The sequence below is a fragment of the Rhodofomes roseus genome (assembly GCF_022264815.1).
Source record: "Rhodofomes roseus strain CIRM-BRFM 1785 chromosome Unknown C8Q71scaffold_6, whole genome shotgun sequence".
Classification (NCBI taxonomy): Eukaryota; Fungi; Basidiomycota; class Agaricomycetes; order Polyporales; family Fomitopsidaceae; genus Rhodofomes; species Rhodofomes roseus.
Window position 1 is genome coordinate 1,676,748 of NW_025952962.1, and position 15,492 is coordinate 1,692,239.

General features: G+C 55.0%; 5 protein-coding genes across 5 annotated transcripts; 3 read left to right on the top strand and 2 right to left on the bottom strand.

Annotated features, from left to right (window-relative positions):
- Nucleotides 1-68: 68 nt before the first annotated feature.
- On the top strand, nt 69-3,659 carry C8Q71DRAFT_856150 (carbohydrate esterase family 9 protein; the record flags this gene model as incomplete). Its single annotated transcript, XM_047927263.1, has 15 exons — nt 69-353; nt 404-570; nt 624-647; nt 700-769; nt 823-931; nt 983-1,115; nt 1,172-1,182; nt 1,245-1,256; nt 1,306-1,635; nt 1,694-1,812; nt 1,864-2,017; nt 2,070-2,679; nt 2,741-3,223; nt 3,275-3,398; nt 3,459-3,659. The coding sequence occupies 15 exons, from the start codon at nt 69-71 to the stop codon at nt 3,657-3,659; spliced, it is 2,832 nt and encodes a 943-aa protein (XP_047781303.1).
- A 13-nt stretch (nt 3,660-3,672) lies between these two features.
- On the bottom strand, nt 3,673-6,645 carry C8Q71DRAFT_517308 (histone deacetylase complex protein). The gene is made up of 17 exons (XM_047919093.1): nt 6,245-6,645; nt 5,902-6,190; nt 5,816-5,829; nt 5,623-5,761; nt 5,460-5,572; nt 5,277-5,404; nt 5,038-5,227; nt 4,950-4,979; nt 4,784-4,895; nt 4,690-4,737; nt 4,575-4,641; nt 4,426-4,521; nt 4,316-4,377; nt 4,186-4,265; nt 4,023-4,129; nt 3,886-3,970; nt 3,673-3,836 (listed from the first exon to the last, which is right to left on the bottom strand). The coding sequence occupies exons 1-17, from the start codon at nt 6,585-6,587 to the stop codon at nt 3,730-3,732; spliced, it is 2,010 nt and encodes a 669-aa protein (XP_047781304.1). The 5' UTR covers nt 6,588-6,645; the 3' UTR covers nt 3,673-3,729.
- Nucleotides 6,646-7,084: 439 nt separating this feature from the next.
- Nucleotides 7,085-7,803, top strand: C8Q71DRAFT_704368 (uncharacterized protein; the record flags this gene model as incomplete). The annotated part of the gene is made up of 2 exons (XM_047920381.1): nt 7,085-7,435; nt 7,498-7,803. The coding sequence occupies 2 exons, from the start codon at nt 7,085-7,087 to the stop codon at nt 7,801-7,803; spliced, it is 657 nt and encodes a 218-aa protein (XP_047781305.1).
- An 802-nt stretch (nt 7,804-8,605) lies between these two features.
- On the top strand, nt 8,606-12,377 carry C8Q71DRAFT_703970 (carbohydrate esterase family 9 protein; the record flags this gene model as incomplete). The annotated part of the gene is made up of 18 exons (XM_047920353.1): nt 8,606-9,069; nt 9,122-9,324; nt 9,378-9,510; nt 9,564-9,574; nt 9,638-9,653; nt 9,707-9,754; nt 9,808-9,955; nt 10,009-10,056; nt 10,105-10,192; nt 10,242-10,281; nt 10,329-10,407; nt 10,462-10,615; nt 10,672-10,683; nt 10,737-11,331; nt 11,388-11,655; nt 11,713-11,933; nt 11,987-12,110; nt 12,174-12,377. The coding sequence occupies 18 exons, from the start codon at nt 8,606-8,608 to the stop codon at nt 12,375-12,377; spliced, it is 2,856 nt and encodes a 951-aa protein (XP_047781306.1).
- Nucleotides 12,378-13,043: 666 nt separating this feature from the next.
- C8Q71DRAFT_856154 (uncharacterized protein) lies at nt 13,044-14,715 on the bottom strand (the record flags this gene model as incomplete). Its single annotated transcript, XM_047927264.1, has 4 exons — nt 13,044-13,325; nt 13,377-14,208; nt 14,263-14,585; nt 14,641-14,715. 4 exons carry the CDS (start codon nt 14,713-14,715, stop codon nt 13,044-13,046), a joined length of 1,512 nt encoding a protein of 503 aa, XP_047781307.1.
- Nucleotides 14,716-15,492: the final 777 nt, after the last annotated feature.

Here is a 15,492-nt window from a genome sequence, read left to right on the forward strand (position 1 = left end):
GATCGAGATCCGCGTGTCCTCCGCCTCCGCGCGTCTCCCAGAGCGGGATCGCCTGCACTCGCACGACCATGCTCAAGGGCCTCCCAACCACCGCCCACGATGCCCCCGTGCAGCCCCCGCGCCGCCGTGTGTGGAGACTGCTCCTCGTAGTCATCTCCCTCGCCGTCCTCCAGTCCACCACCAACGTCTTCTACGCGCAGAGCTCAACCCACACGTCAGAAGTCCCGCTCAACGCTCAGGAGATTCTCGACAAGTGCACACTGCTCAATGTCAAGCCGGGGCCGCCCCCGGACTTCAATCTGCGCAAGCAGTCGGACCGCTTCGTCGCTGGCACGCCTCCCACTCTCATCAAGGTACGCTAAACACCGTGCATGCAGGACCTCGAGTTGAGGACGCGTAACAGAACGCGTCTATCTGGACTGGACGAGTGGACGGGCTTGAAGTCCTCCATGGGGATGTGCTGCTCGACGGTGGGCTCATCAAGCGCGTCGGACACATTGAGCAAGACGTACTGGAGACATACGATGACTTGACCACTATTGACGCCGCTGGTGCTTGGGTGTCACCTGGGTAAGCTGTGTATCTCTCATCCGGCACAACTGTGAACTCATCACTCTGCATAGTATCGTCGACCTCCATAGCCATCAGTGAGCCCGCCAGTGTCGCCCAGGTGGGCCTCGCTCATTGATATAATCTCAGGGGAGTCGACTCGAGCCCTGAGCTTCGGGGTTCTGATGACACGAACTCGCTCAAAGGAGTGGCACAACCAGTGCGTGTCGTCACACCCGTGCACAACATCAACTAATACCAAGTACCTCGCAGTGGTTGCGCGCTCTGGATGGCCTCAACACCCACAGCGACGCGTATAAACTAAGCATTGCTGGTGGTCTCACCACAGTGCTTGTGTTGCCGGGGTCTGCCAATGCGATAGGTGAGACTTTGGGTCCTTGATTTAGTCACTGGCATTGCTGACAGGTCGCAGGCGGACAGGGTGTCGTCATCAAGCTGCGCCCGACCGACGCTAGGACACCCACGGGACTCATGCTCGAGAGCCCGTGGGAGATCAATGGCACAGTGTACGATCCGTCTCTCAGCTTGCGCTGGAGGCAGATGAAGTGCGTGTCTGATACACCCTGAATTGAAACTTCGACTGACATCATGATCTGTGTAGACATGCTTGCGGTATGCGTTATGGAGAACCATCTGCATGTCCTGATACTGATGATCGATGTGACTACTTGTAGGCGAGAACCCAAGTAAGTTTGCAGTTTTCCCGATGGTCCACTGTGCTTACGAACCATCCAGGCCGAGTATACGGTTTCACGCGTATTGACACGACCTGGTCATTCCGACAGGCTTATGAAACGGCTCGTAAAATCATGGTCTCTCAGGACGAGTACTGCGCCAAGGCTACTTCTGGCGAATGGTCTGGCTTGGGCGCGTTCCCGGATGATCTCCAGTGGGAGGCTCTCGTCGATGTCCTCAGAGGACGCGTGAAGGTCCACAACCACTGCTATGAGACCGTTGATCTGGACGATATGGTGCGCCTCACGAACGAATTCAAGTTCTCTATTGCTGCGTTCCATCATGCGCATGAGACGTATCTCGTTCCGGACACGCTGAAGAAGGCTTACGGTATGGACAATGATAGTGGACAATCGATCGTTTATTGACGTTGTAGGCTTCACTACAGGTCATCCGCCTGCTGTCGCGCTCTTCGCGTCTAACGCGCGATACAAGCGTGAGGCTTACCGCGGATCCGAATTCGCACCTCGGATCCTCGCGGAAAACGGACTGTCGGTGGTCATGAAGGTCTGTTTGTCGTGGTTGTTGTGACGAGCCACGACGCTGATTGAGCTCCAGTCGGACCATCCTGTTTTGGACTCTCGCTTCTTGCTGTATGAGGCCCAGCAGGCACACCACTACGGTCTGCCGGCGAACCTCGCGCTGGCTTCCGTGACGAGTACGCCTGCAACGGTCATGGGCATGGATCACCGCATTGGGTTCATCAAGACCGGTAAGCTTTACGTGCGAGACAATCACTTCCCAGTCGTTGAGGTCTCTCACAGGGTATGACGCGGACATCGTCCTGTGGGACAGCCACCCCCTTGCGCTCGGTGCGACGCCAAAGCAAGTGTGGATCGACGGCATAGCCCAGCTCGAGCACCCGTATACCGTGACGAAGCCCTCCGCCGCGCAGCACGTCCCCGAGAGGCCGAACTTCGACAAAGAGGCAGATGCCGCGCTCAAATACGAGGGCCTCCCGCCGCTCGAGCCGGTGCACGCGAACTCGAACTTCATCGTGTTCCGCAACGTGAGCAGCGTATATCGGCGCCAGGGCCAGAGCGTCAAGGAGGTCTTCCGCGCGTCCGCAGAGGGCGAGGAGGGAGTCGTTGTCACCGCGGATGGTAAGGTCGTGTGTGCTGGGTCGATGGTGGAGTGCCCGTCGAGCCTCTATGGAAACCACGCCGAGATCTTGAACTTGGAGGGCGGGGCGGTGGCGCCTGGTCTGGTCACGTATGGCTCTCCGCTTGGTCTGGGAGATATCACGGCGGAGCGCTCGACTATCGACGGGTATGCGCTCGACCCGCTGACGGACGAGATTCCGAAGATCATTGGCGGTGACAGTGCTGTCGCCGCCGCGGTTGACGGTCTTCAGTTTGGCACCCGTGATGCGCTGTAGGTGTCCTATCTGGCATGCTCAATTGCTTGTTACTGACTAGTACATTGATTGTGTTAGGTTGGCGTACCGCGCGGGTGTCACGACTGCCATCGTTGCGCCAGAGTCGTACGGCTTCCTCTCGGGCCTGAGTACGGCTTTCTCTCCGGGTGCGAAGCACAAGCTGGAGAAGGGCGCAGTCGTTCAGGCCGCTGCCGCTCTGCACATCGGTATTCACTACGGCGCGGGTCCGAGCGTAAGCACGCAGATCTCGGCTCTCCGCGCCCTCCTGCGTGCGGAAGTCAAACGACCGCTGGGCAACCTCGTCAAAAAGGTGAAGAAGGGCGAGATGACCCTCGTTGTGGAGGTTGAGAGCGCGGATATCATGGCGTCGCTCATCGAGCTGAAGAAGGACATCGAGGAGAGGGAGGGCAGCACGATCAAAATGACCTTCGCAGGCGCAAGCGAAGCGCATCTGCTCGCGAAGGAGATCGGCGAGGCAGACATCGGTGTGCTCCTCACTCGCCCTCGTCCCTTCCCGGGTACTTGGGAGCAAAGAAGAATGTAAGCAGTGGTTCGTATCAGCGTTGCGCCGTGAGTCTGACTTCGTTGCAGCATGCCCGGCCTCCCTCTGTCCGAGACAAGTGCCATCACCGCTCTCATTGATAACAATGTCACCGTCGCCATTGGTATCGAGGAAGCATGGCAGGCTCGCAACACGCGGTGGGATGCATCATGGGTAAGTTGCAGTATATGCACGTAAACATATTCTCCGAATGCTAACCATGTTTACTGGCAGGCTGCGCTGGAGAGTGGTGGAGAGATCACCAAAGCAGAGGCACTCGCGCTCGCCTCCGTGCACGTCGAGAAGTTGCTTGGCGTCGAGGTCGACGACATCGAGAGCGACCTCATCGCCACGCAGGGCGGGGATCCGCTGGAGTTCAGCAGCAAGGTAGTGGGTATCATCTCGCCCCGCAGAGGCGTCGTAGATCTACTGTAGGACGTAGCCAAGATGCAGCAGCACGATAGCATCGACGAATAAATAGGACCCTTCTTAATAACCAAATTCGCTAGGAAGTGCCGTTGACGACATTGGGAGCCGGCCCAAGGTGCTGTATCACGAAGTTCTCGATGACAGGCAAGGCTTGGATCATTAGCTTGATCGGCTTCGTCTCCTCTGCGGAACGGTCAGGTAAATACAATTGGGCGACTATTTGTCGACTCACTGCTGGCCATGACGTTACCGTGCTTGCGCATGAGCTTCTTGTCGCGGAATACCACATGATTCTCTGGCACAAATACGAGGGAGTTCTGGTCTGACTTTCAGTGCGGGCGCAAGAACACTGGACGGATGGGAACGCACCTTGAAGTACCATTGCCGCAGGTTGGCAAGATCACTGGGAGTGACAGGAACACTGTGGTTGCCGACAACCTGGACAACACCTTGGACTGTCCGCATGACACCGACGGCTATGTTGGATGTTCAGCAATCGCACAGACTCTAGAGAGCTGCTGCCGAGGCTTACATCTTTGGCGCATGAGTCCCATTAGGGCTTCGCAGCCCGGACCGTGTCCGATCAACACTACGCGACGCGCCGCCGTGAGTCTGGCACTGGCTTTAGTGTGGAGGGATGTTTCATTTGCGTTCGGACGTACTGGACGTAGTTGTCCCACAAATATGTCAAGACGTCTGCTCCAGGGTTGTTGGGCGTCTTTACCTAGTCGACATCAGTGGTCATAGCAAGCGATACGCGCGGACGGCATACCCTCGACTTGACGAAGGGTTTCGCGTAAACATTGACATCTAGCAGTGCATAACCTGCGGATCTCGCCCATGTAATCAACTGTTTCGAGCAATCGACCTACTGGGGAGATCAAAACTGAGCACAAGCGTAGGATGGAGACTGCTGCGTACCATATATGAGTGTTCCAGGTTCACGTCACAATACATTGCCGAGTCGAGTTCCACTCGTAGATTCCCGCTGTAAAATGTGTTAGCACATCACGACAGCTAGAATAGATTTACGAACAATTCGTGGACGAAGATTACTAGCGCCTGGTTCTCCATGATATCGGGCCTGTCCGTCGTCAGGGGAGATTACTAGGGAGACCAGAAAGCCTCACGTGCAAGCTACTTGGCTGCTAAAGCGGTCGATGAGGCCTTGAGTCATGAGTGGAATCTCGAGCATTTTGTGAGTTCGGAAGAGGTAGTCTTGCCGGTGAGCCTTGAGGAGTTCTGCCCGTCACATTCAGTCGTACCACAATTTGGGGAAGGAACGTATATACGCACCGGGTATTGAGAATGTAATGGGCTCGACCTCTGTCCAGTGTCGAGACGTGGGTGAGTACACGCATATTAGATGACCGGGCGGGCAGACCTTCCACAGGCTCGCAAGCTTTAGGATCGATGTTCTTCCAGTACTTGCTCTGCTCCGTGGCAACATGCCATATGGTCTCGGTCGCTACCTCGGAAGCCACCATGGGCTCTAGCTGGGGAGGGGCCTCGCCCAATATTACTCGGGCGACCGCTAATGCAGAGACAGATATTGCGTCGAGATTGTAGCCACCCTGTGAGGCGAGCTGAGTGCAACTACAAGGGGAAGGTATTCGGGACTACCTCGAGAGCAACAACTAGCCTGCCGTTGGCTAGGGAGGACAGCATGTGCGTCATGTGGGCGTAGCCTGTCGGCGAGACATGACATTCGCCAAGTGTGTCTCCCTCCGCCGCGTCGAAGCCGGCTGAGACTGGAGAGGATTCTCTTGAATGCTGGGTGAGTGCACTAAAATGTGAGACACCTACTGATGACCAGCTCAGGAGCAAACTCCAGTGCGATCGGCATGACAATTTTCTGAAATGCCAGAAGATAGTCTGCGTCGCCCATGCCTCTCTCAGGCCAAGGGATGTTGACAGAGCTGTTGCACGCAGTGAGACAGAAGCCACGCCAGGTGTCTGGAGGACGTACTAGCCTAGCCCCGGGCCTTGACCGCAAGATACCATGCTGCCGAAGGGGCCATTGGGATAAAAGGAGCCACCCTCATACCTGTGTAGCGAGATGTACAGAACGGAAGGATCGTCATAGAACGCCCGTTGGGTTCCGTTGCCTTACATCATCTGGATTATGAGTACAGATTGACGAACATATCGCAAGAACTGACCGTGGTGGACGTCCCTGCAGAAAGAGCGGCCATGACGAGGTCAGTGTGAAGCGCCCACGGTGCGTCACGATAGAAATACTACTGACCAGTCAAGAATCATAATTCTCTTGACAGATGTCCTTAATTGTACTACTTTTGCAGCAATAGATACGTTATTCAGGAAGCAGAATCCCATATGTTCATCCGGCTCTGCATGATGGCCTGGTGGTCGCACAATAGCAAATGATTTCCTGACATCGCCACGGGCAACGGCCAGTGCGGCTTCAATGACGCCTCCTGCACTGAGCTTGGCACAGTACGGAGTTGTCAAATGGACATAAAGAGATAGTTCGTCGTAATACGCGGCGGAATCGGCTATGTCTTCCTCCGTCATGGCTAGATGAGACAAAGTTACTTCCAACATCTGATTAACATTGTGCTAGCACCTACATTGTATTGCGAGGATCTTCTCCCAGAGGGCTTCGCTGTGGACAAGCAAAGCTTCTTCGCGAACAACAGGCCTGATTGGTAGCCTTCGCATCTTAGCGAGGCAATTCGAGTCTTTGAGTAAATTGAAGATGCGCGAGATGCGGTCAGGTTGTTCTTCATGGTGTCCGCGGGTGTTGGTATGTGTCATCATGAGGGTGGAATATACATATCCGACCTCTATGTTTGAGATGTTCAGGACGGGCGGCAGGGAAGATGCGCGTGCCACTGGAGCCTGGCTGGTGGAAGCGGTGGATGGCTGAGGGTCGTCAACGTCCATTCGTGCGTCGTTGTTCGCATCCTCCATTGCACCTAGTTGAGGTGGGTCGAGTTGCGGAGGCCCGGGATGGCGTTAGTATCCCGAAAGGAATACAAGAAAGACATTGCAGAGCTCTCAACCTACCTACTTGGTCTGTCACGCCTGTGACTGCATCAAGTGATCGGGAGCCTATCTGAGATCCCGCCGTCACACCGCGTGTCGACGCGTCGCGCGACCAACGCCAGACACTCGCGAGTCGCCAGACATTAGTCTCGATCCAGACGTTATATCGGGGGCACGTGCACACGTCAGCGGACTTCGAAAAACTCATACCACACCCACCCCTATAACGTCTGGTGAGTTTCGTAGAGACGGGGGGGTCTCACTCGATCCCGTGACCAGACGCGTCGCGCGAGAGGCGCATACATCGCTCCGCGCGCATATAGTTTACCGTGCGCCGGCCTGTACATATAACAGCATTCACTATGCCTCCATTCTACCCCGATAGTGATTCCGAAAACGAGGCTGAGGATGACTACCCACCCATGCATTCACGCTCTACTAGACGACCAGAGGACTTGGGCGACTTCCTGCGCCGTGTACACATGCCTCCTCGAAAACACGATGCTGGAATTAATACCGAAGGCGCTCATGATGTGCTGCTCAACTTCGCGATGGACACTATCTCACGCATAATGAACCGTGAGATGAAGGCGCTCGATCCTCTCATGCGTGCGCCCCAGGGGGAGATCTCGGAGGAAAAGCTTTGCGGAATCAGGCTCGAGCAAATGGTGTCGAGTGTCTCTGCTGCGGCGCCGAAGACGAGGGCATTGTTGCGCAAGGTATCCTTCACGCCGAGGCAGGAGAAGGAGAACAAAATCAAATCACCGGAACCTGTGATTATTACCTGGCATCGTCCGTATTAGTACCCTGTCTGACACTCTCAGGCTCTTGACAGATACTTCTCATGTCGGTCGCTATGCTATGCTATTCGCGTTCGCACAATCTCTGCAAGCTCCAGAAGATGATGACCATGTACTTCCGGTCCTGCGGGCTTGCGACGAAGGGCTTCGACTTCCTCAATTCGATTGGAATCTGCATGAACCAGCGATGGGTCTATGCCGCTACCGAGCACCTCGTCGCAGTCGCGCATGCCTCACTCAAGAAAGATATCGCGACGTACCCTTGGTTCGGCTCTCACGACAGAGCTTGTTCCTTGATTCGGTCCCGAGTGCCCTCTGAGTCGTACCCGCGAGACTTGTGAGCTGCTGCGCGGGCGATGGCTAGCGCGTCGAGAAATTTGAGCTTGGAATCGCGGCAGTGAAGCGCGGGCGGCTGTAGAATCTTGGAGGCGACGGGCATATTGGAGGAGGCGATGTATGCACGCGAGTGTGGTAGAGGCAAAGCGGTCGCTGCTTGCGCGACGCGTCTGGTCACGGGATCGAGTGAGACCCCCCCGTCTCTACGAAACTCACCAGACGTTATAGGGGTGGGTGTGGTATGAGTTTTTCGAAGTCCGCTGACGTGTGCACGTGCCCCCGATATAACGTCTGGATCGAGACTAGCCAGACATGACGCGCTCGTCCTCGAGTAACTTGCTTACAACTATATTTGACGATGCGTACAGGCGCAGTACAGCGCTGGGTACATGTGGCATAGGCTTCTCAGATGGGTAGTGGACCTGCTTCGCAGGCGGGTGCCCATGTATAGGTTCCGGGCCTGCGTGTCTGTAGCGTGTATAACAGCACTTGACTGACTGAATATTCGCCAACTTTGAGCCAAACGAGGCCCTGTCATGATAAGAGCGAGGAGCGTCGGTCTCGGTCATGCGCATGAGGGGGAATGAATGAGCAAGTCGCCGGCGCACAACCCGCGTGCGATGTGAAGGTGCCGTGCCGCGACACTGCGCCGCGGCGTTCCCACTCGCTCCCTACGCTCACCACTCGGGAACGTGCTGCCCAGCGTGCAGAGTGCGTACAACACGTGAAGTCGCGAGACTACATACGCTCGGCTGAACGTCCTGCCTGACTCCAGACGACCGACTAGCAGTCTAGCACTGGACGATCATGGAGAAGGTCCTGCCAGTACCGAGCCTCTCTGAGCGGTCTGGCGATAGGCCTAGAGCAAAACGCCGTTTCTCGAGAAGGCTTGTAATTGGCGTACTTGTACTGTTGGCATTGCTTCTAGTGTCAACACGGGTACCGACACTCTATGCCGTGCTCCGTCCTCTGCCTCCTCATGCTACCACCGCCCTCTCGCGCTGCCGCTCGCTGAGTCTCGCTCCGGGACCGCCTGCGGACTTCCACAAACGCAAAGTATCAGACAGGTTTGTGCACGGAACGAAACCGTATCTGCTCAAGAATGGAAGGATATGGACCGGGCTGGAGAACGGGACCGAAGTCGTTCACGCGGACATTCTCTTGAACAAGGGTATCATCGAGAGCATTGGGCATATTGGGCATTTGCAGTTGAAGAACTACAAAGATGATGTCGTCACTGTGGACTTGAAAGGGGCGTGGGTCACACCCGGGTGCGCTCTACTGTCCCTGAGATGTGTACAAGAGACTAAACTAGCACACTAGGATTGTCGACCTACATTCACATCTAGGTGTCTCGTCCTCGCCGCACCTTCTCGGTGCATCAGACGGCAATTCACGTCATGGACCTATACTCCCTTGGCTCCGCGCTCTTGACGCTTTGAATACGCACGACGCGGCATATGAACTATCCGTAGCGGGAGGTGTGACCACTGCCTTGGTCTTGCCTGGTTCCGCAAATGCGATTGGTGATGTCACTTTGTGTGTGCTGTGTGCAGACGTATTGACTTCTCTTTCGCAGGTGGCCAGGGATTCACCATCAAGCTGAGGAAGACCGCGGAAAGGACTCCCACCTCTATGCTTCTTGAGCCCCCATACCAGATCAATTCGTCCTTCCCGGATCACAGCGGGCCTCTGAGATGGCGTCAGATGAAGTGAGTACATGCGCAAACACGACATCGACGGCACTGACATCCACTATGTCTAGGCACGCATGCGGTATGTCATTACAATGACTAACATCTCTCAGTTCTACCTCTGACGCTAGCTAATCTGTCACAGGAGAGAACCCAAGTCAGTCTGCTGCCTTTCTACACGACGAATAGCTGACCACAATGAGTATGTAGGCAGAGTCTACGGCAACACTCGCATGGACACCATTTGGGCATTCCGAGACGCGTGAGTGGCGCGCAATTCACGTCAGATGCATTCACATATGCTGGTGCATTCAGCTACAACACAGCCAGGAAGATCAGAGAATCACAGGACGCTTACTGCGCGGACGCATTCGCCGGTAATTGGGACGCCTTGAAAGACAAGTCTTACCCAGAAGACCTCCAGTGGGAAGCGCTGGTCGACGTCTTGCGCGGTAGAGTCAAGGTAGGGATTGCTTCCAGTGAAGTCGCTTCGTGTCAATCCTGAGGCGCAGTCAGGTCCAAGTGCACTGCTATGAGACTGTCGACATAGATGATCTTGTCAGGGTCAGTGTTCCGCATACACTAGCTTCTCACGCACTCATGCGCTTGTAGATCTCTAATGAGTTTGAATTCCCGATTGCGGCCTTTCACCATGCTCATGAAGCATACCTGGTGCCCGACACGCTCAAGAAGGCCTACGGTACGCTGATCATTACTCGCTGACTGTCCAACTTCATCGCTTCCGTCAGACCATCCTCCTGCCATTGCTATGTTCGCCACACATTCACGGTCAGTGTATCCGTCTACAGCAAGGCCGCCGACTAACATCGACATAGATACAAACGCGAGGCATACCGCGGCTCGGAGTTCGCCCCTCGCATCTTGGCTGAACATGGGATCCCGGTGGTCATGAAGGTGACTTCCAAGCGATGTTCCCAGTATACATCGTCTTCATTACCGTTTGTTCAGAGTGACCACCCCGTGACGGACTCGAGGTACCTGTTATACCAGGCGCAGCTAGCCTACGTATACGGACTTCCTGAGAATCTGGCCATCGCCTCCATCATTAGTACACCCGCGGAAGTTATGGGAATGGACCATAGGATCGGTTATGTGAGGAAAGGTGTGTCTTCAATTTTCCTGCGCACTCGTAATGAGCTAATGCGCGCCACACGCAAGGCTGGGATGCTGGTGAGCTGTTCAGTCCTCGTGCGTTGCGCCCATATATGGACTCGTCACCGCAGACTTGGTTGTATGGGACAGCCATCCTCTTGCGCTCGGAGCAACGCCGAAGCAAGTATTCATCGACGGCATACCACAATTGGATTCACCGCACTTCGTACAGAAGCCAGCCTCGTTCCAGCGTACGCCACGGGTGCCGAACTTCGACAAGGAAGCTGCAGACACGGTGAAGTATGAGGGTCTTCCTCCCCTCGTGCCCGCCAAGTCCTCTTCCGGCCCAGTCATCTTCACGGACGTGAAGAGGGTATTCATGCGTACTGGAAGAGCCGTCCGCGAGGTGTACACGGCCCAGGATGCGGAGATGGGTGCCGTGATCGTGGAGAACGGCACCGTTACGTGCTCGGGCGCGTACACCTCCTGCGTGACCCCCAACCTACTCGCAGATGCGGAAGTCGTCAATGTCAAAGGCGGATCTATCTCTCCAGGATTCACTAGCTTCGGCTCTAATCTCGGCTTGGGAGAAATTGGTGCAGAACCGTCGACGATGGATGGATACGTCTTCGATCCGCTCGTACAGAAGGTGCCTGCGATACTGGGTGGGGATGGTGCTATCATCCGCGCTGTGGACGGCTTAACCTTTGGCACGCGCAACGCTCTGTAGGTCAAACATACGTTGTGCTGCGAAGGCCTCTGCTGAACCTTATGGGTTGCAGGCTCGCCTATCGCGGGGGTGTCACTAAGGGTATCACGGCACCCGCCCATAGAGGCTTCTATGCCGGTCTAGGCACATCCTTCTTCACGGGAGCCATGAACAGACTGGAGCCCGGCGCTATCCTTCAGGAAGTCACCGCGGTGCATATTACCGTGAGGCCTTATTCTGCGGCGGTTCCGAGCATTAGCACGCAGATAGCTACACTGCGGAGGATGCTGCTTCACCCTGTTGACGGCGATGCGGGAGAATGGTTCAGAGGCGTCGGCAAGGTGCGTAATAGCAAATGGTTTGTACCTAGGAAGCTGACGCGAATGGTGCGTATGTAGGGTCGCGTGACACTGGTGGTTGAGACGGACAGCGCAGACATCATAGCTACACTCATTACACTCAAGAAAGAGGTGGAGAAGGCATACGACAGTACCGTGAAGATGACCATCGCTGGTGCCCTGGAAGCTCACTTGCTCGCCAAGGAGATTGCAGAGGCTGGTGTTGGGATCATCCAAGTTCCCTCCCAGCCATTCCCTGCGGCCTGGGAGATGCGGCGAATGTAAGTCCCTAGTCAAACCAGTCCATTGCTGGTTCTGACGGCAGCTTCACCAGCTTGCCTGGCCTTCCCCTCACTGAGCAGAGCTCCATCGCTGTCTTGCTTGCGCACAATGTCACAGTAGGCGTAGGTTCAGTACAGCCGTACGATGTGCGCAACCTGCCGTTTGAAGTTGCATGGGTGCGAAACGCCAGCCCTGCGCGTTATATTGTGACACTGATGGCCACCCTTCCGATGTAACAGGTCGCTCTGGATGCTGGAGGGGAGATCTCAAAGGAGGATGCTATCGCCCTTGGCTCGACTAACGTCGAAGTCCTCCTAGGCGGGGACATCGAGGCAGACGGACTCCATGATATGGTCGTCACGGAAGGTGGAGATATTCTTGACATGCAGAGCAAGGTCGTCGCGGTCATCTCACCGACACGCCAGCTTGTAGATATGTTGTGAAGAACACGTCTCATAGCGTCACATATACGAACCGTATCATTCGAGTAATTTATTGTGAGATCTTGTCGTGTTCGATCTCCCCGTCTGTTTATCCACCTATCGACGGTCTCCTGTGCGCATTCCTGAAGGTCAACCCTAGACCGAACATAATTGCTGTCCACCGATTCCTTGTTCGTGGAAGGCTCAAGTATGATCAGAGTAGAGGTGACGACCCACAGATGACCTATCCTTAGCCCTGAAATCGAACCCACTGACGAGGCTTGCACGGTGGCTGGTCCAATGACGGTGCCACGTATTGACGGCAATACATCGTAAACCGAAAGATGATAGCGATACATAGTGTGGCATCCGCGAGGTCAATACAGCTACAACACACTTGCGTTTTCAGATTTGTCCTGGCGCGGCGGCGATAAATATGAGAAGAAATCAGACGGCTTCAAGTGGGCTGCCTCTACCCATTGATTAGCATTCGTGATGTTCCATTTGATCGGTTCGACGTCCGTTGCAAAGTATGCATAGGACAAGTTGCTTGACCACCACGAAGCTTTGATCACATACTGCCCGTCAGGGTCATTCCCCCTTTCCAGCATCATCTTCGTGCAATTATCCTGTTCCCAAAGCACCCAACCTTGTAAACATGTCTCGTGAATAACTACCAGACCAACATCAAGGGAAGACTCTACCTGCGGGGTATCCGAAGCCCATCTCTCTATCTTGCTCCCCGATGTTAATAACGATCGACTGTAGCTTCCCTGTTCCACGCTCGACTGCACCGGCGTTGCCAATTGCGGGTACCATGATGGGCGATACATGCTGTTTGAGAGCGTCGAGGTCACGCGCCGTGTCTCTATCTTGGTATTGAGTGATCCCCAACATGGTGTAGAGAGTGAGCATGCGTAGCGCAGAGAAGCGTCCGTCCGAATTGAAGATGTTTGCCAGGGGCTCTACCTACGCATATCCGATTAGATGGTCTCAATGCATATATGGAGTGTAGCTTACCTCAGAGTCGCCTACTTCTTGAGCAAGTCTGTAACCCGGATCAACGTCAAACCCCAGATGTTGTAGCGAACTACAACGTTCGCCCAGAGCCAGGAGGTCCGACGTCTTCATGGTAGTTCGCTGGGGTTCGTTGGGGCGTTCATGATCATGTAGGATGAGGGATCGTAAGGTATCTCCGTGGTGTGCAATGATGGTGGTTACCACAGGGGGATAGGGTCCTTCCAGGCGTAAACTTTGAAGTCCTGAGGCGGTCGATAGGAATTCTTGAAGTGCCTGCGTGACACTGGCCCGTGTTCCTTCATCGTCATACCACATTGTGTACGTGAACTCTGCCAAGGAAGGAAACATCGAGCAGGCCGGTACAGATGCTCGGAGCAGAGGGATCGCATCACAGCGATCCAACTGCAGCTTGCGCAAGCGCGACCAGGACATATCCCGGACGGACCGAGCAGCACCATCAGTTGTCCAGCTCATCTGCTTCAGGGAAAGTTCCTCGATGAAGGGACCGTCTCTACCGCAGAGCGGCCCAGTCCAGTCGCACGTCAAGAATGGGCGTGGAAAGACATGGTCGAGAGAAAAGCCGCGCACAACGCAGCCCGCGTCTTGATAGGATGCGATCCGGAGGTGACGCAACCGCGGAGAATGAAGGATGATGGGCCGAAAGCAAAGTATGGGTTCGCCATAAACGTGCACGGTTGCAGTAATCGAAACGAGGTTGGGCATAGGGGGGAGAGGCGAACCCGCGTATTTATCCAACACGAAAGTACACTCCGGGTGTGCCGCTTGGATGGCCTCAATCAGGGCAACTGGCATGCCCAGGCCAGCATCCCATCTATAGAAATGAGGGGTCACCGGACAGTTTCAGCCACAACTGCGTCTGGCTTACGTTACTTCTCTCAAACCTGCCGTAAGAATCCCGTCCTGGATGAGCTTTTGCAGCTCCTCAAGAGCCTCTACCCGTGGGACCTCCTGCTCGTCTTCGAAATTCTCCACATACTGCCACCACGGTTTGGTCTGAAGTTCCCCTATAATGGATAGTTCCTTCACAAATCCGGCGATGTTCGGCTTTGAACGCAAGGTGCCCAGCCTAAGCTTGCATTTGTCAATGTCACCGAGATCCAGGACGAATCGGCGCAAGATGAAATCCCGCGCTATAGAGGCGAAGTCGCGGTTGACCAGAGACGCAGATATGAGGTCCGTACGAGGGATCTGCTCAGATCAGTCAGTCAGCGGACTCGGATTCGCGGCAAACGACATTGCAGACCTTCGCGAGAATAGCGCGAAGTACGTCTTCATTCAGAGGTTGTCTCCGCACATCGCGGCTTGCTGCATTGTCCATGATGAGATGCCGAACACGGGGGCCATTGTCCTGCGTACTTATATATTGCTGGATCGGAGTCAATTAACCTCGGCACCGACCCTACTGATAGCGCGCGTGACACAGGTAAGTAAAAGCTCCCACCGCATGTCAAGTGCTGGCATACTCAACAATATGAGCACTTCCGAGCGCTCCATCTTGGTTCTCGGTGAGCCCCGGTCTGACATGGTAGTTCAGAGAACGACGATGCGACTGGCCTGTGTACCTATCCGGTCCCTACTTCGCACCGTCAGGAATATCCCTGACGAGAACGGCTAGGGTATGTTTCAAAATGGACATGCATGATGAGTACCTGGGCGCGCAGACAACAACGCATTAACTGACCGAAAGTCGCGCCGGCGACAGCAGAGATCCCCCTCAATTCGAGCTAAACATACAACTCCGTGAGTGCACTCATACAATGTAGTACCCTCCGAATGCCGCTCAGTTGCCAACGATACCCAGACCTAGCTGCCGTCAGAGGTTACGAAGCCAGTGTCAGCTGCCCGTATTGTCCATTTACGAGACCGGAATTATGGATTGTGCACTACCTGCTGTCCAGCGTCCAGATACAACCGTTTAAAGGCACTGAGCTGCATCTGTAGCAAGGCTCTCACAGAGATGTATGTGTGACGCAACAGAATGTCTTCCGTGCTTGACAAGACAAGTTACCATCGATGCAAGCCAATAAGCACTGGCAGCTAGGATGTTTGAAGTGCATCAGGTCGTCGCCACGACTGAGTGACGGGTCGGAAGGTG